Here is a 27,935-nt window from a genome sequence, read left to right as displayed (position 1 = left end):
GAACTTCCTCCAGACTTTGGAAGTTAAGGAAATTTTACTATTTAAAGTCAAGTAAGGTGTGTACTTAAAGCTCCTAACATTTTTAGACTGTTCTAATAATGGTTTTTGCTTTGCCATTTCTACACACATAATAGCAGAATCCTAATGTTCTCCTAATTGCATAGATTATCATAAAGACTCATTTCATTTGTTTTCAAATAAATCAAAGGGCACTTTTAACTGCTGCTTGGATCTTGCTTTATTTCATAGAGGATGTTACAAGTGCAACGTTTTCTAGAATGTATGCGAAAATGGCTAAGAAACATCTCATAGTTTGTCAGAGGAATGGAGTAACGGAATAAATAATCCTCTTCCTCAGCCAGCGATGCAGATTTTTTAAGCATGCAGAAATAAGCCACATGTTTGAAAACGCTGATCTCACAAAATACAACCGAGCCACTGCATGACGACTGGTTTAATTTCCAAGACGCACTCCTCATATTTGAACGCTTTTCTGTCATTCATTTAAATGCTGAGAGGGAAAGCTGCATTTCTTAGCTATAGCTCACAGGGTCTAGGAGGTATCTTAATGCTTACTTAAAACCGGTTTTTATCCTTTCCCCCTCAGATTATAAAAAAGAAAACATAACAAGTAAGTAATTTTGTTTGTGCCTCTGAAATCTGTGTCTGTAAGTGGATTCATGCATGCATATTTACACTACATTTCCCTAAATCCCGAACACAGTGTACCGAGCGAGCATCATAGCACCACGCACTGGCTTCTAAGTAGAATACGGAGAATGTGTGACACTTGGTGAATGGGACAAATACTATCTTTCACCTCAAGATGGCTGGCCTGTTTTATACTTCATATGTTTGCAAAATCAGCCAAGTTTAAATGTAACCTGATTCTGTAGTCACAATTTTGCATTATGTAATTATTTTCAGATGGAAACAAATACTATTTTTCACTCCATTGAGGTGATTTGTGATCTTTATTTGTGACAAGTCTTTCTTTTTTGAAAATAGGTGTACATTTTTAATCTTATTTTTCTTTATCTTCTTTTAGTCCTTGAGTTATTATACACAAATTCTATGTTAATTATAGAACCTCTTGTTATTTGGCCAAGGGGAAAATGAAAAGGACAATAAATCACCTATATTCCCACTTTTCAAAATATTTTGTTTTAACTCTAAAATTGATTATTCGAGTAGTATCAGAGAGGAAAGTTCTTAGTATGTCGTTGGAATCTCATTTCTGATTGTGCCTACTTATTAGTAGCTCATTAAGAGTTTTATATAACATAATTTGATCATCTTCACCCCTCTACTCAACTCTTCCCAGATTGGGCTCCTTTCTCTACCCACTCACCTTTGTGGCCTTTAAAAATGAAACCTTCAAGACTAGTCTGTTGTCTTTATCTGAAGAAGTGGAATTTCATGTCTTTCTTTGAAAGTGCTAGAATGGAGTAGGGAGTTTGGTGGTGAGGAGAAGCAAATCCATGGCCAATTCAATGCCAGACAAGCATCCACATGGGTGTGTTTAGATATGGTTCATTAAGGAGCTCAGGCTGGCCTCAAATGTCTTGGCTTTGATCCTGAATTTCTGAGACGGCAGATGTGTGCCACCATGCACTGGGTCGCTGTGATTCTTTATTCATTGGGCACATTGACATCAGCTGGAAAACTTAAAAAAGTGTGGCTGCCTGGGGGTCCCCACATATACATTCCAGTGTATTCGGTGTGGAGTGCAATCTAAGATTTGAGATTTCTTTGAAGTGTTTTGAAATTGGACATATTTGAGAAGTATTGTATCATGTTTTAATATCCTGAAGAAAGTTCAAATTCAGAGAAGCCTGTCTCTCGTGTACCCATTTATCATTTCTTTGAGGTAGAAAGACTCAAAACCCTTTCTCCCAACTTATCTGTAATATATAATATGCTCTTCTGAGTGTGGAATGGAACAAGGCTTAGTTTTTGGTGTCTTAGTTAGGGTTTCATTGCTGTGAAGAGACACCATGATCATAGCAATTCTTATAAAGGAAGCATTTAAACTGGGGCTGGCTTGCAGTTTCAGAGGTTTTATTTACTATCATCATGGTGGAAAACAAGGTGGTGTGCAGGCAGACGCAGTGGCGCTGGAGAAGGAGCTGAGAGTTCTACCACAGGCAGCAGAAGAGACTGTGGGACACACTAGGCATAGCCTGAGTGTAGAAGACCTCAAAGCCTATCCCCACAGTGGCACACTTCCTCCATCTTCCTTCAACAAGGCCACACCGCTCTCTGTGGGCCAAGCACTCAAATGTATGAATCTATGGAAACCATTTCTATTCAAACCACCACAGTTGGTTTTTATTGTTGCTTCAGGATACCCTGTTTTCAGTACAATGTTAGAAATGTTAAATGAAATGATGTTAAAAGGGCCATCAGGAGGGCCAGCGAGACAGCTCAGAGGGTAAAGTTACTTGCTGTCGGTCCTGAGGGATCAACCCCTGGGACCCACAGGAAGGAGGAGAGAAATAACTCCTACAAGTTGAAATACTGAGCAACGCAAACTAGCTACAGATACTAATTTTCTAATTAATTTTCTTTGAAAAATAATTTTATGAGATATTTGATACATTTGAAAAAAAATTAGCTCCAATGTTGTAAAGGGATCATTTTTTTTTCCTGCATGTAAGTGGGTTATGTCTATGCTCTCTGAGTTAAAAGCCAGTAGTCACTCTGTTATCTTATAGTGGGTTAGTAATCTAACCAACTGTCCGTATCACACGCAGCAACCTGTGTTCTAGGGAACGAGGTAGGCCCTCAAATAGTCCTTGCTTTATGATTTTTTTTAAAAAGACCTTATTACATTTATTCTCTCTGTGTGTGTGTGTGTGGTATGTGGTGTGTGCTTGCATACACACACAGGTCAGTGAACAATTGTGAGAGTCAGTTCTACTGTATGGGTGCTGGGAATCAAACTCAGTTCATCAGGCTGGGCAGTAAATGTCTTGACCCACTGAGCCATCTTGCACGTCCTGCTTTTTGGTTTCTTTTGTTTTGTTTTCTTTTCTTTTCTTTTCTTTTCTTTTCTTTTCTTTTCTTTTCTTTTCTTTTATTAGATATTTTATTTACACTTCAGATGCCATCCCCTATCCCCATTACCCCCCATCCCCCTTAGGAAACCCCTATCCCATGCCCCCCTTTTCCTTTTTGCATTTATACATTTTTTTAAAATAATGTTAATCATAGGCTTTATAAGATTGGAATTGTTCAATCAGAGGTGTAACCCACTGACCAACCTAGATATATCTACTATCTTTGACTGGTGGAGATACATGAACATCTGCTTCCCTGTCTCCCCCCTCTATCTCTCTTTCATCACCTAGCTTCTCCTCTCCTTCTTCTTCTCCTCTTCTTACTCCTTTTCTTCCTCTCAGTACTCCTCCCACCTTAGCTCCTCCTACACATCACCCTTCCTGTTAAAAGGAAACTTTTCTCTCAAAATACAATTAGAGCATAATTATGCCAATTTGTACCAGTGAGGTACAAGATAGTCCTAATACCCAGTCCATCCTTTTGTTGACCTACCAACACCTCTGTCATCTCTCCTAACTAAAACATTTAGTTCTGAACCTGGCTTAGGATGAATGTCAGCTGACGACCATATACTCAGATCTTTTCTCTCAAGGTAAATAGCTATAAGTTTTCAACCCCGTCAGAAATCCAGAATGACTGAGTTGACTATAATTGTGGGAAGCACAAAGCATAGCTTCTAAAACTTAGCCAATTTATAGAGACCTCTGAACACCTGGACACTCGCTCTACTTCAAAACGTTGGAGCATCTGTTCTTCTGCCTTCTGGCCTAGGATCATCTGACAGACCTTAGTGCTGCAGAATTATTAAGGGCTGATTACTCTGTCTAGGCAGATATAATCAGTCGACTATTCTGCAAGTGTGTCCTTTTCTGGACAGTAATTTGTCTGTAGAAGGAAAGTGGCAATTCTTGCCTAGTGGCTGTCTCACCACAACTGGAGTAACTCCAAGGATGCTCAATTTCTTCTTAGAATTCAATATAAGAAGCTGTCTGGAGCAGACAGGTCTCTAATGAAAATGACCATTAATACAGAAATGTTTGTCATGTCAATTCTAAGGATTTCTGATGTTTTGAAAACCAGCTATCCATGTAAGGTTTTGGTTTCTTAATAAATTCCAAATGTCATTACTAGTTCATTTGAGGGGGCATTAAAGGTATTTTTTTTAAATCCTTCTTTATCTTTGCCTTATTTTCTACTTGCTGAAACATGGAAACTAGGGTTTCAGTCGTTCCTGGGTTTGTTTTACTTCGGTATCTTTTGCTGAAGTGACATACGTTCTTAAACACGTCATGACTGTGCCATATTTATGTTACTCTGTGCTGAGCATACTGTTGGTCTCTTTTGTGGGATGTCACATACCTTCCAGGCACAGTCAGCAGGGAACATGCTCTCCATTTCAAAGCTTCTGAAGAACAGAAGTGCAGTCTGACTTATTCTGGTCCTGGAGAGGTGCGTTCCATCCATTTTCTTGTCCCTTCCAGCTTTCGCATCATTCAAGTACCCATAGAGTGAATGACTGTGTACCGAATCCCGAGAAACCAGTTAGCATGGTAGGTACACAGTCAAGCCCCTCAACAGCCCTATGAGAGTGTGTGCCATGAACATGCTCCACTCTACATCCTAGTCAATGTGAGAAACAGGTCAGCCGACTTGTCTGACATGACCTGTCTAGTGTTGGGGTAAGCCAGTATTCACGCCCCAGTTTGTCTGAGTCTGGCTGCATCATCAAAGTCTAATCTTCACATTGTTAAAGCTTATGCTTTTCTATTAGCTTCTTTACTTTACAATCCAGTATCAGCCCTTCCTCTCTTCCCAGTACCCCCTCACAAAAGTTCTTCCCCCATTCCACCTTCCCCTCTTTAAGTGCCCCTCTGATTATCACTCCCCATTCCTCACACAACAAGTCACTGCAGGACTAGGTGTATCCTCTCCCACTGAGGCCAGACAAGGTGAACAATTTAGGGGAATGGGATCCATAGGCAGGCAGACAGACAGACAACAGACTCAGAGCTCTTGCTCCAGTTGTTGGGGGACCTTCATGAAGACCAAGCTACTCATCTGCTACAGATGTGCTGGGGGTCCAGCATGTGCTCACTCTTTGGTTGGTGATTCAATCTCTGGGAGCCCTTAAGAGTCCAGGTTAGTTGGCTCTGTTGGTCTTCCTGTGGAGTCTCTGTCCTCTTCATGTGCCTCAATCCTTCTCCCAACTCTTCCACAAGACTCCCCAAGCTCCATCTAATGCTTGGGTGTGAGTCTTTGCATCTCTTTCCAGTGGCTGCTGGATGGAGCCTCTCAGAGGACAGTATGCTAGGTTCCTGTCTGCAAGCATAACTGAGTATCATTAATAGTGTCAGAGATTGGTTCTTGCCCATGGGGTCTCAACTTGGGGCACATTGGTTGGCTATTCCTTCAGTCTCTGTTCTATCTTTGTCCCTGCATATCTTATAGGACACATTTTGGGTTGAAAGTTTTTGTGGGTGGGTTGCTGTCTGTGTTTATAGAAGTTTTATTTGTGATAGAAACTGGAAACAATGTAGTTGTCTCTCAACTGGAGAATGAATCCAGAGAATGTGGTACACCTACACAGTGGAATACTACTATTCAGCCATTAAAAACAAAGGCATCATGAATTTCTTAGGCAACTATATGGAACTAAAAAATATGATACTGAATGAGGTAACCCAGACTCAAAAGACATGCATACTATATATTCACTTATAAGTGGGTATTAGCCACAAAGTACAGAATAACCATGCTTCAGTCAACAGATCCTAAGAAGCCAAATAACCAGGAGGGGCCCAAGGGAGGATGGTTGAATATTTCTCAGAAGGGGAAACAAAATAGATATCAGAGGTGAATGTAAGGAGGGAACTGGGTAAAAGAGGGGATGGGGAGTGGAGTGAGACGGGGGGGGTGAGGGGGATCATATAGGGAGAGCAGGGGAGAGAGAAGGGGGATTGGCAGTGGATGGGCAATCTCTAGGGCTTGCCAGAGACCTGGGATGGAGAGAGGCCCCAGAAGGTCAAGGGGATGACTCTAGCTGAGACTCCTAAGAGCGGGGGATATGGATCCTGAAGTGGCCACTTCCTGTAGCCAGGCAGAATTCCCTGTGGAGGGATATTATCTTCTTTTTAATTTCCAAGACCTCACATGAAAAGCCTGCCTGATTGTTGTAACAGATTCATTCTAAAAGAGGTATCAATGGCTTCTCATATTGTCAGGAGTGATTCTGTAGAAGCTCCTGTGGACAAAAAATGTTTCTAATTTTACATCATCCAAATAACTTGACAAGCTTTTAATCACCATTTAGATCAATATATGATTTGGTTCTAAAATTCAGTTTCCATCATGGTCAGTTACTATTTTGGCCATAAATGAAGTGAGAGAAGGAGGGAGGAAGAAAAGGAGAGAGGGAGGGAAGAAGGGAAGGAGGGAGGGGTTTTTGTTTGTTTGCTTGCTTGCTTGCTTGTTTTTCGAGACAGGGTTTCTCTGTGTAGTCCTGGCTGTCCTGGAACTCACTTTGTAGACCAGGCTGGCCTGGAACTCAGAAATCTGCCTGCCTCTGCCTCCCACCACCACCCGGCCACCACCACCGCCCAGCGGGAGGGTTTGTAATGCATTAATATTTTAATGATTTGAAATGCTGACCCATCTTGCAGGAATGGGAAAGCTAGAAACTCATAGAAACAGATTCGAAAGTGAATGACTCTCTTCTGCATAGTCTCTGCAGGCTTTCCCAACTAAAATTCACTCCATTAATTGCGAGAACATTTTGGCCATGTTTAACTAAACTTGGTTCATTATAGCTCTATTTCGGTTTAGAAACACCATATTATTATTATCATTATTTATTATTATTGTTATTTTGAATAATATTGTTATTTTGAATACTATTGTTATTTCAAATTCAGATGGTCTTTAGGTAAGAGATGTTTTGTGTATTTTCTCAAGAGATCTTGAGGGAGAATCCTTGAAGGGGTGACTATCATCCAATAGTCTTATCTTACCTCAATAACTGAGGTAAAATAGCAAACTATGAAGACCTTGAGTGATGCTGCAAGTTTCTAACCAGCCTATAGAAGTAACTGCATCTTTTCTAGTTCCTAGTTTGGAAAGTAAAATAGTTTCATATGTCTGGCTATATATATATATATTTTATAATTTGTTTTTCTTCTTTTGTTTTCTGTTAAGACTGACTCTTTTAGATTTTCTCTTTACCTGTGGGTATGTGTGTGGTAGGAATCCTATCCAATGGTTTGCATCAGACATCTCTTTCTCACTCCTCAGGAGGTCATAATAGGAGCTCGCTATCAGCCATGCTGGGAATGATGTCATGGAAGTCTGGGTTGTAGCTAAGACATCTTCCTCATGCACAAAGCTGACAAATTGCTGCACTACTTAAATCTTTCCTGTGGTTTTTCTCCACTTGCTTTGGGGCAAAGGCCAGATAACTCTGATTGTCATGTGAGACCTTCTTATGGCCCAAAGCTGTTCTCTGCTTTAACTATGGATATTCCCACCTACAGCAATGAAACCGGCAGGTGCACTTTTGGAAAAGCACAAAGCAGCTTGGTTCCGACCAGTACATACTATTTCTTTTTTGTAAAACATTATCTACTCACTCTCATCCCACTCGACTCTTATGATGCCTTCCCCTATGCAGTCATCTTAGATTTTGCCTGTTAGGATACAACAGCAAAACACACTAGAGGGAGCAGCTTTTAAGCCACAAAAATCTGTTTCTTTGTGTTTTGGGAGCTGGTTGCCCAGGATTAAGGCAAAGGCGTATTTAGTGTCAGGTGAGGACCACACATGTGGTTGCTGTAGGTTAGCTTCAGATACTACTATCTTCTCACTATAACCCCACGTGGCAGAAGGGGAGGCCTCTCAGGGCATGAGTCTCATATGGCTTTTCAAGAGACACGAATGCAGCTTTCTACTGGTGTTGCTTCTTTATATCTAATTTAAATTTACATTAAAAAATGTATGCATGCCAAAACCATACTGTTGCTGCCCCTACATGTTCTTGAGTACCCCAATACTACTCTTATAACATCCTCTTTCATTTCGTTGCTAGCAATCTGCTTATTAATTGTTCCACAAAGCTCCTGATTCCCAAAAACCATTAACAATAATCAATATGTTAGTATATGGATGAGTGAATATTTGATGATTATAAGAAAAAGATAAATTTATAAAATTTATTAAAGAAAACTTACAGATAAAAAGGAAATGTAATGAAAATACAGTTTGGACCTTTGGCTCCAGAGAGGTGACTGACATGACTCTGGGAAAAAACTAGAGCAACTTGTTCTTATGAGCAACAATGAGAGAATCATAATAGAACTACCCAGAAAGAAAGAAATGTTTGAATCCACACAGCAAAACTACTGGTCAAATGATGTAAATTCTTTCATTTAAAAAAAATAAATCTTACAGAGTGATCATGAATTTTTTTAGGAACCCATCATTAAAATCTTTTTTATAATAATTTGATGTGTGTTTGTGTGTATGTGGGTGTGAGTGGGTGGTTTGTGTATGTGTGTGCACATATGTATGTGGGTAGGTGCATCTGTGCATGTATATGTGGAGACCAGATGTTGATATCTTCATGTATCACTAGCCATCTTAATTTTTTGAGGCAGCAACTCACCCATTGGTGAGATGGGGTAGCCAGGGATCTCTTGGACCCAGATGTCTGTGCCCATGTCCGGTGCACAAATTATATGATCTCACATATTATATACATTATGAATATCTCTGTAAAATCCAGATATAAAAATAGATATTTATATATTTGAGTAATTATTCCTACTGTATTTAGAGTGGGAAGTTTAGCTGACTCTTTCAAAGCTTCCTTTGGATTGAAGAAGCTAAAGTTGACTGTGGGCCAGTGTTAGAACCTGGGAAGTCGAAGCCCACCACTGCTGTGTCTTGATAAGGCAAGCTGTCACCAATCCCATGCAGATGTTTACTGCTGTACTGAGTACCTCCCTCTCCCATATGTCTTCCTAAGTCCCAGCAGTGACTGTGTTTGACCTCTACAGTTGCTTGGCCAATGGCAGCCAGGAGTATTCACTATGTCCATTCCTAGACTAGAAGTCATATGTAAACACCCCCTATAACCTGCACTTTCCTGAATCTTGTGTCTCAAGTGGCCCTGGGCACTTTTTGTATTAAAAGGTTTTTTTGATCAGTTGGAAGTGCTGAGCTGTCCCCACTCCAAACTAAGAAGGCAGAGACACAGGCACTATTTACAACTGTCACTTTAAAAATGCCAGTTTCCAAATATCATTGGCTCCTATTGAAATATGGGTTTTTCTTTTGTGTTTTTGATTTTTTATATTATATTAATTAATATCTTCCTGTTTGTGAAACCATATTCTCTTCCTGTGTTGGTATCAGTCAGCAATTGCTCACTTCGATACTTCTAAAGCTTTGTCAGATAATTGGTGTGTGCCTTTTCCTTTTGTGCTATTTTCTGGGTTGCATATTAGCACTGTAGATTCCTTAACAGGATGAAATAATGTTCCCTAGATGAGACATGTTGTGATAACTAGAATTTTCCCTCTCCTAAGTCTTACAGAGTGTGTTTGTTGTCACACAATGGTTTCTTGCTTATGCTTCTACTCATGGACATTTTTAAATTCAAATTTGGTGATGAGTGTGTTTCTATCATTTTCTCTAAGATTTTTAAATGTAATGGCATAATTATGTATTATTTTGTCTTTATTGATCTGTGAGTCTCTTGAGACAACCCGCTTCTTTCTTAATTGCTGCATTTGTGGCTTCTGTTGTCTTTTCCAATTAAAATTCCACTCATCAGACCATGTTCTAAATATTTAGAAGACTAGAAATTTTGCTCGTCTCTGTCATTTGTGGTATGTGTGGTCTCCCTTAGCAACCTCTGCTTGCATATGGGTACCATCGTGTCCCCTGTTTCCTTTTGTTCTTAAGAGTTCCTGTTGCTTGTCGAATGTCTCACAATCCATCCATCTTCTTCCTGTGTCTAACAGAAGAAGACATAACCATAAGTTTATCAATGAGTACAGTTTGGGACAAATTTCATACATGCTATTAAGACTTTTGTTTTCTGACCTATAACAATGACTACTTTTAATATTTTTAACCAGAAGAGTTACAGATCTTTCTTTTTCTTCATAGTCCTGTTGGATTTTATTTAATCTTTCACTATATTCATTTTTGGTGAGAGAACAGAGCTTTAGGATTTATGGTTTTGAAAGTTATTGAGGTTTTTCTCTGTGGCATTAGCTACTTCCGTTGGTGTTTCCCAGATATTTGAAGAAATATCTCTCTTTTTAAGTTACAAAGTTGATTCTTGGATGTCGAGACTCTTTTTGGTCATGTAAAATATTCTGTTCATGTTTTTGTCTTTATTCACTGTACACAGAAGAGTCAAGGTGTGTGTGCTGAGGTTGTTTAAGTAGCTCTACTGTGCTCCTAAGCGGCAAGCAGATCAACAGAAGTGCGGTACCTGCTGATTTCCAGCACAAATGCAGATTTCACCTGCTTTTAAATTTTGTTAGCCTCTTACACGGGAGCTTGATGAGAGTTCAAGCTTTGGGTGAATTGGTTTCTGCTCCTTTATGTTCCTGTGATTTTTTCATCTTCGTTATTTTTATTATTTATAAACCTACTACTACTACTCTCTCTCTCTCTCTCTCACACACACACACACACACACTCATTTCAAATGTTCTCACCTTCACCTGCAGTCTGTACATGAAAACGTTTTTAGTGATTTTTAAAAAAAGTATATAATTTTCTGAGCACTGTCAGTCATAAACAGTAGACAAGGAGCCTAGGCCTGAGGTTTGCATTTCTTTTAGAAAAGCATATTTCTCCTCTGTATCTCCCCTTCCTTGCAAATGAACCTTACTGGATTGTTAACACTACACTGTATACATAGATAACAGAGGAGGGCTGATACACTATAGAGAAGCTGATACCCTAGCATATTCTTAAGGCCATGGTAGTGTGGGCTTCAGTACAAAAACTGATTTTAAAAGGTTCCAGAGTAAGCACAAAGAATTCGTGTTTGCTTGCAGCATTCCCATCAATAACGTCCTCCAGGCCGAGCGTGGACATTCCAAATCTGCCTGCCTCCACCTCTTCCTTTGCCGTCTCACCTGCATACTCCATGACTGTCATCATCTCCATCATGTCCAGCTTTGCCGTGTTTGCTCTCCTCACCATCGCTACCCTCTATTGCTGCCGAAGGAGGAAAGAGTGGAAAAATAAGAAAAGGTGAGGATCAGGTTGCAGCCCCATCCCGATACTCACTTTTGGAATTGGGGGTGAGCAGTGTCAATCGCACTGCCGCTGTCTCACTGCCATCCGTACCCTGGCTTTGCGATTAGACAAACCTACTCTGAACTTTTAAAAGGTCACATGTACCAAAGTCAGTTTTTATAGCAGATAGGACTTAAATCATCGTTTAGATGGAAATGGCTACTTCTTTATCCTGTCTTCTCCTGCTGCCACTGCTGATGAGGATGATGACAAAATGTCCTATTGACTGAAGACCAAGCAACACACTTTCTTGTTCTCAAGCCCAAGAGTGTCCAGCCATCTTAATATGTTCTATGTATTTCTAGTATGTTTAAGGATCTATGCCTACATGCAGAGGCCATTGTTGATCTTGCCTCTCTCACCCGCAGAGAGTCCACAGCAGTGACCCTCACCACATTGCCTTCCGAGCTCCTGCTGGATAGGCTCCATCCTAACCCCATGTACCAGAGGATGCCACTCCTTCTGAATCCCAAGCTGCTCAGCCTGGAGTATCCAAGGAATAACATTGAGTATGTCAGAGACATTGGAGAGGGAGCATTTGGAAGGGTCTTTCAAGCAAGGTAAAGTTAACTATGGGGAAAAAAATCTCTGCTAGAATTTACTAGGTTTGAAAAGTTATCAGATCATTAGACTTGCTTACTGTGAATACAAGTTATTAACAAGTTATTTAATTCTTTGCATTATGTGTTTGCACTAAATACTGTTTTGTAAGCTTTTATTTTTTATTTTACCTGTGTTGGTTTTTTGCCTGCATGTATGTCTGTGATGTGGGTGAAGTGCCCTCAGAAGCCAGAAGAGGGTGTTGAATCTCCTGAAACTGGAGGTACTTACAGATGCCTGTAAACCTCTCTGAGTCCCCTGGAAAAGCAGTGTTCTAAGCCTTCTACCTCCACATGCTTTATTGTAAATCTTAATGTCCTCCTTTCACTAGAAAGTAGCATGTCTAGAAAGAATGTAGTGTGCTGAACACAAATGCATAATTTATAGGAAATCCCATGAGCAGTTTATTGGAAGTTTCTAATAATCCAATCATCTTTTCATTTTAGAAAATAATATTCATATGTTTTAAGCATAATTTCTTATATTGCTTTGGTAATAATCCCTATTTACTTCCTTTTATTGTTATCTTGTCAATCTTTGCTTCATTTAAAGTTTCCTTTGAATTAGTGCTTAAAAACTCAGAGTCTGACTTCTGTGGACATTAGACATTTATAGAATAACAAAACAAAGGGAAATGTAAAAATTCAAAAATTCAGTGAATTCAAGAAAGGGGTGTATATTACAGTCAATCATAGCCTATTTTGTTTGAAATGAAATAAAATACCTACTCTGTGTGGGCACAGATCCACAGACACATAGCTGGGCAACAGGATGTGGGCTTAGATTTAATTAGCAGTGATCAGTCTCATCCTTGAGCAGATGTAATCCTACTTCCACTTAAAAGTAGCCTTGATATTGGGGTTACATTTAAGTGAAATTTCATATACTTAACGATTGGCAAGATGCAACTTTATGCTGTATTGGAGGAGGTCAGACAAGCAGTCAGTCATAGTCTCCATCCTTAAGGAATTCAGATTCAGGCTAACCAGTAGGGCGATTACAATAGAATATTCTCTCTCTCTCTCTCTCTCTCTCTCTCTCTCTCTCTCTCTCTCCCTCTCCCTCTCCCTCTCCCTCTCCCTCTCTCTCTCCTTCTCTCTCTCCATCTCTCTCTCTTTCCCCTCCCCCTCCCTCCACTTCCTCTCCCTCCCTCACCCTGTGTGTGTGTATGTGTGTGTGTGTGCACGTGTGCGCGTGCATGTATGCATGCATACATGTGCACACATGTATTCTCTAGCTGGTAAGTAATTGTCAAACATAGCCTGTGTTAAGAATAACTAGTGAATTTCTTATTTGCATCAAAAATGTAAGTGTGACTTAATGTTGTCGTCTTGCTTTGCTTTGTGGCTCTGGAAAAGGCTGCATAAGTGTGGAGTGTATAGATGTGAGTGAATATAATCTTGGGGGGTAAAGCCATCCCATCTGTGGTCTGTCCATCAGGGCCCCAGGCTTGCTCCCTTATGAACCTTTCACTATGGTGGCCGTGAAGATGCTTAAGGAAGAGGCCTCTGCTGACATGCAAGCAGACTTTCAGAGAGAGGCAGCCCTCATGGCAGAATTTGACAACCCCAACATCGTGAAGCTCTTAGGTATGGAAACATAACTGAGGAAGGTTTGCTCCTCAGCCAAGAGGTTTTCTAAGCTTCTCCTTTTGGTCTTTTGCTGATTTATCTCTGCCTGAGTCTCTGGTCAGCATGATACTTTTTCCTTTACTAATTCCCCTACTTCCCAAAATTCCTTCTACCCCAGATTCCTGGACTTTCTGTGTTTCACAGATGCCTGCTCTGATTCCATCACGTCCAATGTTCTGTCTTTGTTGCCTCTTTTCTGGTTCAAATTTTTTCAAGTGTCTCCATATGAAAAAAATTCCTTTGACACTAATTCACCATCACAAAAATCACAAAATTTATTAAGGCTTCTCTATCTATCTATCTATCTATCTATCTATCTATCTATCTTTTCTATTTTTTCTTAACTAGAATATCACAATTTAGATAATATTTTTATTCATTTTTGTGTTCTCATTTCATCACTGATTCATAAATTTAACACATATTAATCAACTAGTTTATATATTTACACAGAAATAAATAAAACTTTCAAAATTCCTGGCCTTGTAGAGCTTACATTCTTTTTGGGAGACAGCAGGAGTGAGCATGTACAAATGTGGCTTATATTCCTCCTGATTTTCTTTAAACTCAAAGCAAAGGAAAGCTTTTTGGAATGTGAGCTAGGAACTTTGAAGACTGCAGTAGACATGTGACATTTGTGTAGAAACCTGGCAGAGGTGAGAGGGTGGCAGTGGAGATGACAGGAATGAGATGCACCTGCACAACCTCCATGGCAAGGTTGTCTGTGCTTAGAGAATACAAGATGGAGCTGGGAAGAGGTATCCTGTGCATAAAGTGTCCATGGCAACATGAGGGCCTGAGTTTGGATTCCCAGCACCCATGTAAGGGCCTGGCATGGTGACACATGCCTGTAAATGCCAATGCTAGGAAAGTTGAGACAGGAGTATCCCTGGACCTTGAAGCTAGCCAGCCTAGTGAAATGGGTAGGCTTTCTGGATCAGGGAGAGACTCTGCCTCAGAAAATTATGTGGAGAGCAATTAAAATAGACACTAGACATTGGTGTCCATACTTCACACTCATACATGTACACACGCACCTGCACACACATATACCCTTATACATAAACATTAACATAGATATACACACACAGGAGGGAGGGAAGAAGAAGAAGAAGAAGAAGAAGAAGAAGAAGAAGAAGAAGAAGAAGAAGAAGAAGAAGAAGAAGAAGAAGAAGAAGAAGAAGAGGAGGAGGAGGAGGAGGAGGAGGAGGAGGAGGAGGAGGAGGAGGGGGGGGGAGGAGGAGGAAGAGGAAGAAGAAGAAGAAGAAGAAGAAGAAGAAGAAGAGGAGGAGGAGGAGGAGGAGGAGGAGGAGGAGGAGGAGGAGGAGGAGGAGGAGGAGGAGGAGGGGAGGAGGAGGAAGAGGAAGAAGAAGAAGAAGAAGAAGAAGAAGAAGAAGAAGAAGAAGAAGAAGAAGAAGAAGAAGAAGAAGAAGAAGAAGAAGAAGAAGAGAGGAGGGGGAGGAAGAGGAGGAAGAGGAGGAGGAGGAGGACAAGAAATGGAGTGGAAAAGTGATGGGGATGATTTGAGAGAGTTATGTAAGACTAGATCAGCTAGTAAATGCAGTGAGGATATTGGAGATCTTACTAGGCCTTCATACAAAGAAGCAAAGAATACTGTGGGTGGGAGAATTAGTCTTCCTCAGGGAAGAACTCAGCAAGTCTTATCCAGTACCAGCTGGTAAGCCCTGAAAATATTCATACAAGTAACATTATACAGATTGACCAGGTTATATTTAGAGATACATTTGTATTATACACATGGACATACATCTATGAAATAAAAATGAAAAAAGAGACCATGAAAGAGAGTAAGAAGGGGAAATGATATAATTATAGTATAATCTCAAAAATTAAAGAAAAAACCCTGGCTTTTACTGTAAGTAAAATAAGAATCACTGGGAAGGTCTGAGCCATGAAGTGCCAAGCCATAGTATGAAAAAAAACAAAGACAAAAACAAACAAACAAACAAACAAACAAGCACAGATTAACTTTTTTCCCCCGGAATGTCTCTGTCTGGATTGTTGAGCAGAGTTGGAAGGGGACAACGGAAACAAGAGGACAGGGAATGTTGTCTTTCCACGCACGGAAGGATATTGGTACAGGCCAGGGAGTGATGGTGAGGTAGTAAGAAGGGACTGGGGTTAGAGTGTAATTCAAAGGTGGAGCCAAATAATCCCTGGAGAGAGCAAATGTGTGCTGTGCAATAGAGACAGGGTGGCAAGGAGATGACATGTTTTGGCTGAATTTCAGAGTGAGGATTGTGATAAGTATCCAAAGAGTTGAAAACACACTGGGAAAGCCAGATCCCTTCTTCAGTATTGGTCTAAACCTCTTGTTTACCACTGATCAGCCTCACAACAATAGAGCTTAAAAGAGGCAGACAGCAAGTTTCTTTTTAAAACTTTTGTTTAATTTGAAAGCCCTTGACAACGATCCACAAAGAGAACCAAATGGAGACACTGTTTTGTTGCAAACGAACTTGAACTGTTCACATTCCTGGTCCCCAGGGCTGATTCCAACTCTTGCCAGGTAGAATGAGTACACTTACTTGTGGTACTGTGTAGTGTTTCTACATCACAAGTAAGAGTATCTCTCAAATGTATTACCCAACAAGAACCAAGATTGATTCACAGTGTCTGCAATCCCAATGCCTGGAGATAGAAGAAGGATGAGAAGTTCAAAATCACAATTGCCTCCAAGTAGATCTGAAGACAGTCACAAGACTCTGTCACACACACACACACACACACACACACACACACACACACACCATTTTTTCTTGCAAGAAATACGCTGTCTTGGGCTTTCTAATGTAAGAATTTTTTGAAATCAAATTTAACTAGTGTAACAATGTCAAAGCCATCTAATGATAAAGGTAAAGGATTGTTGACAAGATGGAAAGAAGAGCCTGTCGGAGGCACTGAGAAGTGTGACCAACACTTGATTTCCTCCTTAATGTATACACATTAAATGCCTCACACATTCCTAACAAATACCTGTTCCTGAATCCACTTACCATATGTGCACCTGCTGTCCAGATACCTGGCTGGTCTGAGTGATTTAAAGAATCAGGGGGCATGATCTCTCCATTCCAAGAGATAAAATGTTGGGGGAACATCGCTAAAACAATGAATGAGCATGGAGTCAGGTGGTAGTATATGTGGAAAGATAACAGAGGGAAAATTTAAGAATCAGGGAGTCAGGAATTGTCGTGCCCTAGAAAGAAAAGAAATACACGGAATCTTACCAGGTAACAGGATGTTTAAGTAAAGAAGTGGAAGTCAGAGTATCCATAATATCACCATCCATAATAAATCGGATAACATCCTTTCTAGTCTGGTCCTTCGATTTTGGAGTTTTCTTTCCTTGTGGAAAGACTCAGTCTAACTATAATATTATTTTGACTGTAGGCGTGTGTGCTGTCGGGAAGCCGATGTGTCTGCTCTTTGAATACATGGCCTATGGTGACCTCAATGAGTTCCTCCGAAGCATGTCCCCTCACACTGTGTGCAGCCTCAGCCACAGTGACCTGTCCACGAGGGCTCGGGTGTCCAGCCCTGGTCCTCCACCACTGTCCTGTGCAGAACAGCTCTGCATTGCCAGGCAGGTGGCAGCTGGCATGGCCTACCTGTCGGAGCGCAAGTTTGTCCACCGGGACTTAGCTACCAGGAACTGCCTGGTTGGGGAGAACATGGTGGTGAAAATTGCAGACTTTGGCCTCTCTAGGAACATCTACTCCGCAGACTACTACAAAGCCGATGGAAACGATGCCATCCCTATTCGCTGGATGCCGCCCGAGTCTATCTTCTACAACCGCTACACCACAGAGTCGGATGTGTGGGCGTATGGTGTGGTCCTCTGGGAGATCTTCTCCTATGGACTGCAGCCCTACTATGGAATGGCCCACGAGGAGGTCATTTACTATGTGAGAGATGGCAACATCCTCGCCTGCCCTGAGAACTGCCCCTTGGAACTGTACAACCTCATGCGCCTGTGTTGGAGCAAGCTGCCTGCGGATAGACCCAGCTTCTGCAGTATCCACCGGATCCTGCAGCGCATGTGCGAGAGAGCAGAAGGAACAGTGGGTGTCTAAGGCTGACCATGCTCAAACAACATCCAGTAGGCTCTTTTTAGACTGTAAGCTGGAGGAATCCTATAGCAGCGTCCGAATAAGACCAGATAGGAAGGATTTAACTCAGACATCACGAGCCAGTTGGTTGTTTGCCAGAAGAAGCAGATGGTGAATAACCCACAGGGTTAAAGGGTCACATCGAAATAGGTAGTTGGAGATACAGGCTAGGAAAGAGGGCAGCAGGTACCTCTTCTCCCTCATAGGGACAGTTTCTAATACATATTGCATAATAAGAGAATCCCTGGTTATATTTCTACATCACCGCTCAGAGCGAGACTGTTGTACTTAGGTTGAATCCAAAACTGGATGGGCAACTTCATTAACGGAAGACATCCTGCCATTGCAAAAGCAGCGTGTCTTTGTATATATTTAGGTAAAAGACGGAAAACTAAAGATAAGAATCCATTCTTCCACCAGTCGACACGGGGCAGGTTCTTTCTGTTGTTTACTTTTTTTCTTGCACTGAATATGTAATCTTGTATTTGCATTCTGGAATTGGGTATCTATTTTACTGATCGACTTTTGAAGAATAAAAAGTGAAAAGCCTGCAAGCTCTGTGCTGACTGCACTTTCTGGCTCCTTTTCCTGTCTGTCCTCCAGATGTCCTTCCTTGGTGTGCACACATCATAGATGTGACTCACCACATTCCTCTTGTTGGTTTGGGTTTTTTCTAGAAAAAAGTATTTCATAATGTATCAGTCAGTCTACCTTTTTCTTTGAGAACTGTATTGGCACATCTTCATTAACATAACATAAGTGACAGATACTTTTTTTTTTTTTACCTCTATCAAGTATTACTTTTCTTTCTGTCTGCTCTTGAATTTGCTGTACAGTAATTCTGTTGCCACAGGCCACTAACTATTGTAAAGTATGAGGTGTAATATTGGATGTTGCAAGATGAATTGTGGTCCCACACTATTTCCCAAGGGATGCTTTTGTGCATTCTGATGTGCTATCTTTACAAGGCATTTTTGATTGGTTGGTCATACAATCAGCAGTGTGTGGCTTTGTAGCTTCTGCACAGTGAATCCTGGACTCAGGTCCCCAGTGATTAAGATTTCTCAGTGAAGACCTCCCCATATACATAAGGACTCTATGGAGATGATTTATCATCTGTATATGGTTTCAAGCCTACACTATGTGCTTTGTTATTATTTTCCTAATGGTTTTCAGTGAATAGGAAGAAAGCCAATTTTAATATTAACAATTTAAGCTAATCTAAACATCCAATAGACAGCATGTTTGTCTCAGCATGAGTTTTAATTGAATTTTTAGTTAAATCATCAAATTATTTCCTTAGTGATTTTATAATCACTAAGTAGTAAACCATTAGCCAGTTATACTATACTATAATGTGATAACATGGGTCCAGTATCACTTTCTTCTCTGAACAAATATTTTTCACACTATGGATTTGCTATAACAACATAAAAGGAGAAGCATGTTACCAAATGCAGCATGTTGCAGTATCAGTAAGTCACAAGCAAACCTAAGTCAGTGTCCAAATACCAAACACAGCAAAAATACCAGGTCATTTTGCACATGATTCTCAAACACATTCTCTGGTACATATTAGAACAGAGCAGGAAAAGAAATCCATTTTCCATCACTTTATAGTTTACTATGAATCTGTTAATGCCATTATTCTAAAAGCTAACATAAATTCTGAATAATATCAACTTTATGGATATCCCATAACTTAATCAATCTTGGATATTGAACATGTGAGGTTCCCCTAATTTTTATCATCACAAACAGTATTTTGATCACCTATATTTACACACATCTCCAAATATCTCTTTCTGGTAATTCTAAGGAAGGAGATGTATGGATCACATGGCATGCACAATATTAAAATTTCTGTTGTGGGGGCTGGAGAGACGGCTCAGTGGTTAAGAGTGCACACTGCCCTCGCTAGGACTGGAGCTTGGTTCTCAACACCCATCTCACAGCCACCTGTAATCTCAGGTCCCAGGGGTTCCAATGCTCCTGGCCTCCAAGGGCACCTGCACTCATCTGCACATACCCATACACAGATACACACATACACATAGTTAAAATAATAATAAAAATAAAACTTTTGTTACATTGTCTTAGTCTCTCAGTCTCTAGAAATGTTTTCATAGTTCCATGTACATGATAACTCAGACATTAAGCATTTGCTATGATAGAAAGTGAATACCTTATCAATTTTGTGTGTGTTTGTACACACACAGACACACGCAGACACAGATACACACAGACACACACAGACACACATACACACACACACACATACGCACACATGATGCACAGTATCACGATGCACATGGAGAGGTCAGAGGGCAACTTCTATTGTTGGTTCTCATCTTCTACTTCGTTTGAGACAAAGTCTCTTGTTTTTGTTGCTGGGTAGCCTAGCTGGCTTCCAAGCTCCTGGGGATTCCCCTGCCTTCTCCTCCATCTTGCTGTAGAAGCTTGGAGGTTACAGCAAAAACTATTTACTGCATCGGGCTTGATGTGGGTTCTGGAGACCTGAACTTGGCTCTTTATCCTCATTTGGCAAAAAGTTTACCCACCCGATATTCTCTGTCTTAAGTACAAAAGAGAATGCCATTTTAATTTTTTTTTAAATCGCTGGTGAGATTGAACTAGGCATGGCAGCACAAGCCTTCAATCTCAGCACTTGAGAGCCTCAGCCAAAAAGGGCACAAATTCCAGGCTAGCTACGACTATACACTTAGCAAAACTCAGAAAAAGTGAAAATTGGAGTTTTCTTTTTCCTAGAGCATTTATAGTTTTATTTTAGTGGTCTCCTACATTCTAGTTTTCTGTTGTGCTCATTTTAGAATTGAAATGCAAGGTTTATTTTATAAAAAGCATATTAGGCTTCTGTTATACTTTATATAAAAGAAAAAATAGATATATATTTTACCTTAAAGTAAAGGTTGCCTTCTTCCTTGTAAATGTAGTAATTTCTTATGAAAAGGAAAAAAATCTAAGCAAAGCACATTAATGACATATACTTCACAATAATAGTAAACCATTGTAGGAATGAAGAAACACCAGCTGCTCATTGATTCTAATATAGAAAAATATCCTTTCACCATTTATCAATACATAGATAAGGGAGGTAGACATATAATAGATAAAAGATAGATAGATGATAGATAGATAGATGATAGAAGATAGATGATAGATATATGATATATGATAGATGATAGATAGATAGATAGATAGATAGATGATAGATAGATGATAGATAGAGATATAATAGAGAGCTGATAGGTGGTAGATAGACAGATAGATGTTATATAGTTAAGTGTAAAATGATAAATGATATCTAAAGATAGATGGTATATAGTTAAATGTATAAATGATAAATGATAGCTATGTAGATAGGTCAGCAGATGATAGATAGATGATAGATACACAGACAGACAGATGATAAATTAAAACTAAACAGACAGAATGATTCTGTTATACAGGTTTGAGATGCATTCTTATTATTTAATATGGTGTCTATCAACCCTAACGTATTCAATATATTACCATTCATGTATAACATCACTTGTAATGATTGCATAGCATTTATGTACTTATCATAGTTTTATAATATAGTAGTCTATTGTTGGAATTACACTTGCATCTATTTTCATAATAAAATATAATCTTTCACTATCATTGTTGCTAGGTATTGTAAGCATTTTTCTTAAGTAATTTCTTTAAGTATCACTCCTGGAAGTGGAATTTCTAGATTAAAAAGTATTTGTATTTTTAATGATTTTGCACATATTACACTTCTTGATTAATTAGCTGATGCAGATGCCTTCCAGACAGATGACAGAGCCCATTTCTTTCTGCCTCACCAATACTAAGTACATTACCATTGTGCTCATTGACAACACAGTCACCTAGAATTCATCATGCAGCCTGCACTTACATTATTTAACTATTGATAATGTTAAATATCTCTCAATGTTTGTGGGACAGTTATGATTTGTGTGATGCTAATATTTTTCTGTTGAGTGTATCACATTTCATTGCTTCATGAAAGCACTTTATATATTAAAGCATTAAATTTTGTCATAAATATTTGAACAGTTGTTATCATGTTAAAATATATACCCTAGACATCTGTGTATCTTTATCAGTTTTTATTCATTGGAAAATTATGCTGAATTTCTACATATTCAAATGACTATTTTTCCCTAGTTGATATGTTAATAATGTACAACTATATAAACTGACTTCCTGATATTCTGAGAATAAACTCTCTTTGGATTTCAATCTTATATTTAACTTCTGCTCTATTAAAATTCTGTATCAACATTTCCTTAAGTTGAAAATTCATCAGTTTCTTCTCTGTTACAGTTTTATCTGTATATAGTTTCATAAATGTAGATTTTTTTCTGTATGATATTGGCTAATGCTATGGTTTGTTTGGATGTGTCCCACAGAGGATCATTTTCTAAAAGCTTGGTCCCAGGGTGACATTGTTGAGAAGTATTGGAACTGTTACAGAGCTGGCTGGGGTGGTGGTAGTGTAAGCCCCATGTGACTAAAGCATTGCAAACATCACCCCTGGAAGAGATTAATGCTGGTGTCTTGGAGTGAGTTACTCCTCGTAAGAGTGGGCTGCTAGAGAGTGAGTTCACTTCTGCATATGTCCAACCATGGTCTCCAGTTTACTTTGAATTATTGTTTGGACCCTCCAGCCACCAGAATTAAAAGACAAATAAAGGACTCAGCCTTTGGTTATAGCAAAAGGAAATGGAGTAATACATAAATGTAACAGGCCCTCAGACCTCAAGTGGCCCCCAGACCTTTACACAACTGACACCATGATGGAAGCACTGTTCAGTACATAAAATTCATCACATAGCCAGCACCACCTGCCAAATCAAAAACAAAGACCTAGTTCATCAAAATCCACAGTTCTGAGAGCTAACCTTGCTATTCAGCTTCTATAGTTCTGCTTCTGGCTAACTCTTCTTATGAACTGAAATATATCAGCCCAGAATATATTTTTGGTGGTTAAAAGCTCACCCTGAGAAAGGCCTGGGGCTACACTAGGATCCTAACACCCAGTGTCATCACTGGCTTGCTAATAAAGACTTTCTATTGGCCTACGCTTGTGTATGGGTAGTTTTATCTGGTGAATACCCTTCAACAAGAAGTTTATTTAAAACTAATTATTTGTTTAGAGAAGTAACAAATCTAAGGTCAAAACCTCTTTAACAGGAGATAGGTGAGGAAAACCCAAATCCTGTCTGGCTGCTTACATCCTTCAGCTTCTGTACTGAGAACTTTACCATTCTTGGTTTTAGCTTTTCTGGTGCTGGACATTGCAGTTCTAATGAACACGCTGTGTCTCTCTTCTACGTTGATCAATTTGTGAAGGTTTAAAGTATTCCCCTTCATGATGGCTATTCCTAGTTATCAACTTGACTACATCTGGAATTAACTAAAACCTAAAAATGGGGCATACCTGTGAGAAATATATGCTTAATTTGAAAAGGGAAGATCCACTTCTATTTTGGATTCTTGAGGTGAGAAGACACACCTTTAATCTGGATTCTAAGAGGTAGAAAGGCCAGCCTCTACTCTGGACCGTCTGCTGGAAGCCTGTATAGGGACATGGAAAAAGGAGGTTTCTGTTCCTTACCTGATTGCATCTACATCTGTCATCTTGATAGCAATTCCATTCAGTCAATGGCATTAGAGCCTACTTCTTCAGGATTCTGGTATATACTGAAGACCATCAGAGACATCCAGTCTTGTGGACTGAACAACTACCAGATTCTTGGGCTTTCTGTTCGCGACCAATCAATGTAGGATTTGCTGAATCACAGTCTGTAAGTCATTCTAATAAATCATACACACACACACACACACACACACACACACACACACGCGTGTGTGTGTGTGTTCTCAGGAAGTTCTGTTACTCTAATACAACCCTTATTAAAGATTGGCAGTTGCAGTTTAGAAAACATTTACTCAAATCTCCCCAGATCCTGAGACATGATAGCTTCTTACTCGGTCACATTCATACATATAAAGAAAGGTTACCGACTGTTTCTAAATTAAGTACAATAAAGCTAGAATTTCCACATTTTCTCCCTCAGCTGGCAATACCTATCAGCTGTATTTGTATGCTGTCAGGATCTGTATCATTTGTAATGAGGTTTTGTTTGTTTGTTTGTTGTTTTTTAGCTCATTTAGATATGGGCACTTTGACTATTAATTGATCCTAAGCATGGTAAAAACAAAAATCAGTTAATCATAATTACTTGATCATGTAAATATTTGTGAATTTGAAAAATAACTAGTGGCACATCAATGTTTTAAGTTGAAAATATGCTCTACTTCTTATTGTCTGTGATGAAATGGTACTGTAATTCTTATTGTCTGTGGTAAGACAGTACTGCAATTCTTATTGTCTGTGGTGAGATGGTACTGTAATTCTTATTGTCTGTGGGTGAGACCGCACTGGAAACCCCACAGATTCGGCACATCACCCTCTCTTTCTCACTTCAGTTTTTCCTTCCTCTTTCTTTGGCTCTTTCTTCCTTGCTTTCGTTTTTCACAAATATCTAGTGACTTTTTAAAAATTTGCCATTCATAACTACAAATTTAGCATTGTTTTGATAAGTAGTGGTGGCAGAAGTGGGTTTCTCTTCCTGTTCTCTTGATGTATTTACTCACCAGGAAAGTCTAGGTGACCTGAGTCAGAGCCCTCTATGTAGCCCAAACAATGGAGGTCTCTACTCTGGGTATGTTAAATGTTGATATGTTTCATGCTGGAGGAGGGGATTGTTATTGGTTCAGTATTTTTGTTGCCCTGGAGTTGTCTGTTTTCTCTCTATTCTCTGAAACCCTGCACACACACACACACACACACACACACACACACACACACACACACACACACAAAACCTATACTCAACATTCCGACTCAAGACATTTCTCAGTCATATCCTCCAATCTACTCACAAAGCAATGAAGCTCCTGGAGCTTTCTGTTCTACAATTACCCCTCTAGTTGGTCATCTTGATCAATAACCTTTGCTGTCCACATCCTCTGTCTCAGAGCTTAGAGCTTTCATCCACATGAAGTCACTTGTTACTTTGACTGACATCCACCCAGCTTATATACACTGCAAGCATCAAATTGTCCAATACTACTTATGCCCTGTGTTATCAACTGATAAGAACATTAAGATATTTCCTACTTCACAAAATCTTGTTGACAGGATGACACTTAAATCATTTTCAGTCAGCCTAAGGTCAATTCTTGCTTATATGTAATTTCCATCATCCCAGTGAAATGTTAGTATAAAACATTCAGTCCACCATCTTGATCAAGAAACCTCTCTGGGGCAGTTGAAAGAGCTTGGGGTTACCTCTTCACACTTCTTTAGGACTTCTTCTCCTTCTCCTTCTCCTTCTCCTTCTCCTTCTCCTTCTCCTTCTCCTTCTCCTTCTCCTTCTCCTTCTCCTTCTCCTTCTCCTTCTCCTTCTCCTTCTCCTTCTCCTTCTCCTTCTCCTTCTCCTTCTCCTTCTCCTCCTCCTCCTCCTCCTCCTCCTCCTCCTCCTCCTCCTCCTCCTCTTCCTCTTCTTCCTCTTCCTCCTCTTCCTCCTCCTCCTCTTCCTTCTCCTCCTCTTCCTCCTCCTCTTCCTCCTCCTCCTCCTCTTCCTCTTCCTCCTCCTCTTCCTCCTCTTCCTCCTCCTCTTCCTCCTCTTCCTCCTCCTCCTCCTCTTTCTCCTCTTCCTCCTCCTCTTCCTCCTCCTCTTCCTCCTCCTCCTCCTCTTCCTCCTCCTCCTCCTCCTCCTCTTTCTCCTCTTCCTCCTCCTCTTCCTCCTCCTCCTCTTCCTTCTCTTCCTCCTCTTCCTCCTCTTCCTCTTCTTCCTCCTCCTCTTCCTCCTCCTCTTCCTCCTCTTCCTCCTCCTCCTCTTCCTCCTCTTCCTCCTCTTCCTCCTCCTCCTTCTCTTTCTCCTTTTCTTCCTCTCAGCCTCTTAATTTTGGCACATATGTTAGCCAACACCTCAGACATCATTTTTCTTTTATATATACCTTGTCTGGTGTAAATACTACATGCCAGCCTTTAGTTCAAACCTCTCCCAAACTGTACTTATTCCTCTCATTATCTATGTAGATGAGGGCTTCAAATCTCTTTTCTGAGGCTTAACTCTGCTCTTTCTGCTTACTTGACCAAAGAGTAGAAATTCAATCTGTTGCTAGTCTTGGTAGTGTCTTTTGTGCTAGGGAGGAGTCTGAAGGCCTCTCCAATGAGGGCACAACACAGTGTTCTGGAGCTACTGAGGTTTACAGTTATTCTCAAAAGGCAGGACCATGTCTGTGTTTGCAGTTTTCAATACCTTCATCTGTTCCCATTGCAGATGGTAGGACTTCCTTGGCTACTTGGGGCTGTCCCTAATTTGCAGCATGACGTGGATGCTTCTTAAAAAAAAAAAAAAAATAGTCTGGGTGTTGCTCTATCAGAAGTGAAAATAAAAAGAACTTGACAATATGCTCATTCTACCATTTCAAGCAGAGTCCTCCATACACCAGGAAAAATGATGCCTTGGCCTTATACCCAGAGTATTTCAGGCTGCTTGGTTTTTTACTTGCTTCATATAACCAGTCATCAAAATATGGGCACTTATAAAGATTTATTTTGGCCTATATCACCATATAAGCCATATACTACTCACCTGGCTTTTGGTATCAAAACAGCCAAAATCTATGTTGATAAAAAAAGATATTCACAGGTGTCAGAGTCTGACTTTTTAAAAAAAAGATGAAAATTCCCCAGCTGGAACATTTGTGAAACCACTCCAAGGCTCATGGAACATCTTGGAAGAGGGCCTGGAAAGAATGCAAGAGACAGCGAAAAGGGGTGGAGAGCTGTGAAACACGCTCTTCCTGGAATGCCCCGGCCACTGCACTCTGGATCTCTTGGCAGCTGTGAGTTATTATTCTATTCTATTGTTTATTATTCTATTATTTACACAACACTGATCCACAGTTTGGGCCAAGATATCATGAGTGGGTGAGGAGCTCATGAGTCTCCATCCATCTCTGAGGACCTACAGGCAGATAATGGTTTCTGGAAGGACATTTTCTTCAGTGGTGTGGTCCCTGGTGAATTGAGTTGTTTATGTCCTTATAAATACCCTCTAACCCAGGCTTCTGCAAGAAATTCCGATGATATTCATTGGTACACACACACACACACAGAGAGAGAGAGAGAGAGAGAGAGAGAGAGAGAGAGAGAGAGAGAGAGAGAGAGAGAAGAGGATTGGGAAGATTGAAGGGAGGGGTCATGGAGAAAGAAAATGGACAAAAAAGGGTCATGAGATCAATATTATCAAATTTTATAAGGAAACTACCATTGTCAAAATAAAAGATGCGTGCATGCCCAGATGTTCTCGTGACTTTCTAAGGGAAGGTATATCATTTATAAGAGCACATCCTCTGAATATGACACACAATAAAGAGAAACATCCAATCACTTCCAAACCTTTGTACATCCTCCTTACTGGGTCCCTCTTCATTAAAAAAAAACATCTGTTCAACAGGGATAGTTCTTCTATCAACAGCATCGCCACACCTGTGACTAACAACTGCTCACTGTTACCTCCATTCAAAACACAGCCTCCTGTGAAGCACACACCACATTTAGAATGTTGCTCCTAAGAAGAGGGGCCATCTTTACTCTCTTAAAGTTAAGTCAGACAGATGTCGCCATAGAAAACACTGTGCTTCGACATACACCGTCACTTCTGGGTGTTCTCTTTATTCTTTGGAACTGTGACTAAAATTAGGTATGTTGACATGATGCTGCTTCCTGTGGTTTTCTTTTTTCTTCATTTGTGTGTTTGCTTCTGCTTTTAACAATGTGGGTAATATGGCAGTTACCACAAGGTTCGTCCTTGTTTCAACTGATGCCTTACCCAAGTATGGACCAGTGTGAGTTAACATTAATGCTATTATTTTCTATCTCGGTTTTGTTTGTTTGTTTGTTTTAATGATTGGGATGTTTGATTGTTTTAACAATTTAATGATTACATTGAAGAATCTTAGGAAAATAGGTTGGATACCTTGTATTTGTTTTATCTTCACTGGCTCCACACACCTGCCTCAGACCTTCTCGGAGGACCCTGAATCCTTCTGACTCTGGCTGCTCTGTTAAGTTGCCTTGAAAGAG

General features: G+C 40.0%; 1 protein-coding gene across 4 annotated transcripts in view; it reads left to right on the top strand.

Annotated features, from left to right (window-relative positions):
• Positions 1-22,049, top strand: part of Musk (muscle associated receptor tyrosine kinase) — a 100,501-nt gene extending 78,452 nt beyond the window's left edge. For 2 of the 4 annotated variants that reach the window (XM_076934913.1, XM_034502684.2), the window contains 5 exons: positions 608-631; positions 11,133-11,331; positions 11,745-11,936; positions 13,417-13,565; positions 17,019-22,049. In XM_076934913.1, coding sequence (XP_076791028.1) covers positions 608-631; positions 11,133-11,331; positions 11,745-11,936; positions 13,417-13,565; positions 17,019-17,701 — 1,247 coding nt within the window. In that variant the 3' untranslated portion in view covers positions 17,702-22,049. The remainder of the gene's footprint in view (positions 1-607; positions 632-11,132; positions 11,332-11,744; positions 11,937-13,416; positions 13,566-17,018) is intronic. The other 2 variants (XM_034502683.2, XM_034502685.2) reach the window with 1 other exon arrangement.
• Positions 22,050-27,935: the final 5,886 nt, after the last annotated feature.

This window comes from Arvicanthis niloticus, chromosome 5 (genome assembly GCF_011762505.2).
Source record: "Arvicanthis niloticus isolate mArvNil1 chromosome 5, mArvNil1.pat.X, whole genome shotgun sequence".
In the NCBI taxonomy this organism is placed as follows: domain Eukaryota; kingdom Metazoa; phylum Chordata; class Mammalia; order Rodentia; family Muridae; genus Arvicanthis; species Arvicanthis niloticus.
Note: the sequence above shows the minus strand (reverse complement) of the source record. Positions and strands in the feature narration are given on the sequence as shown.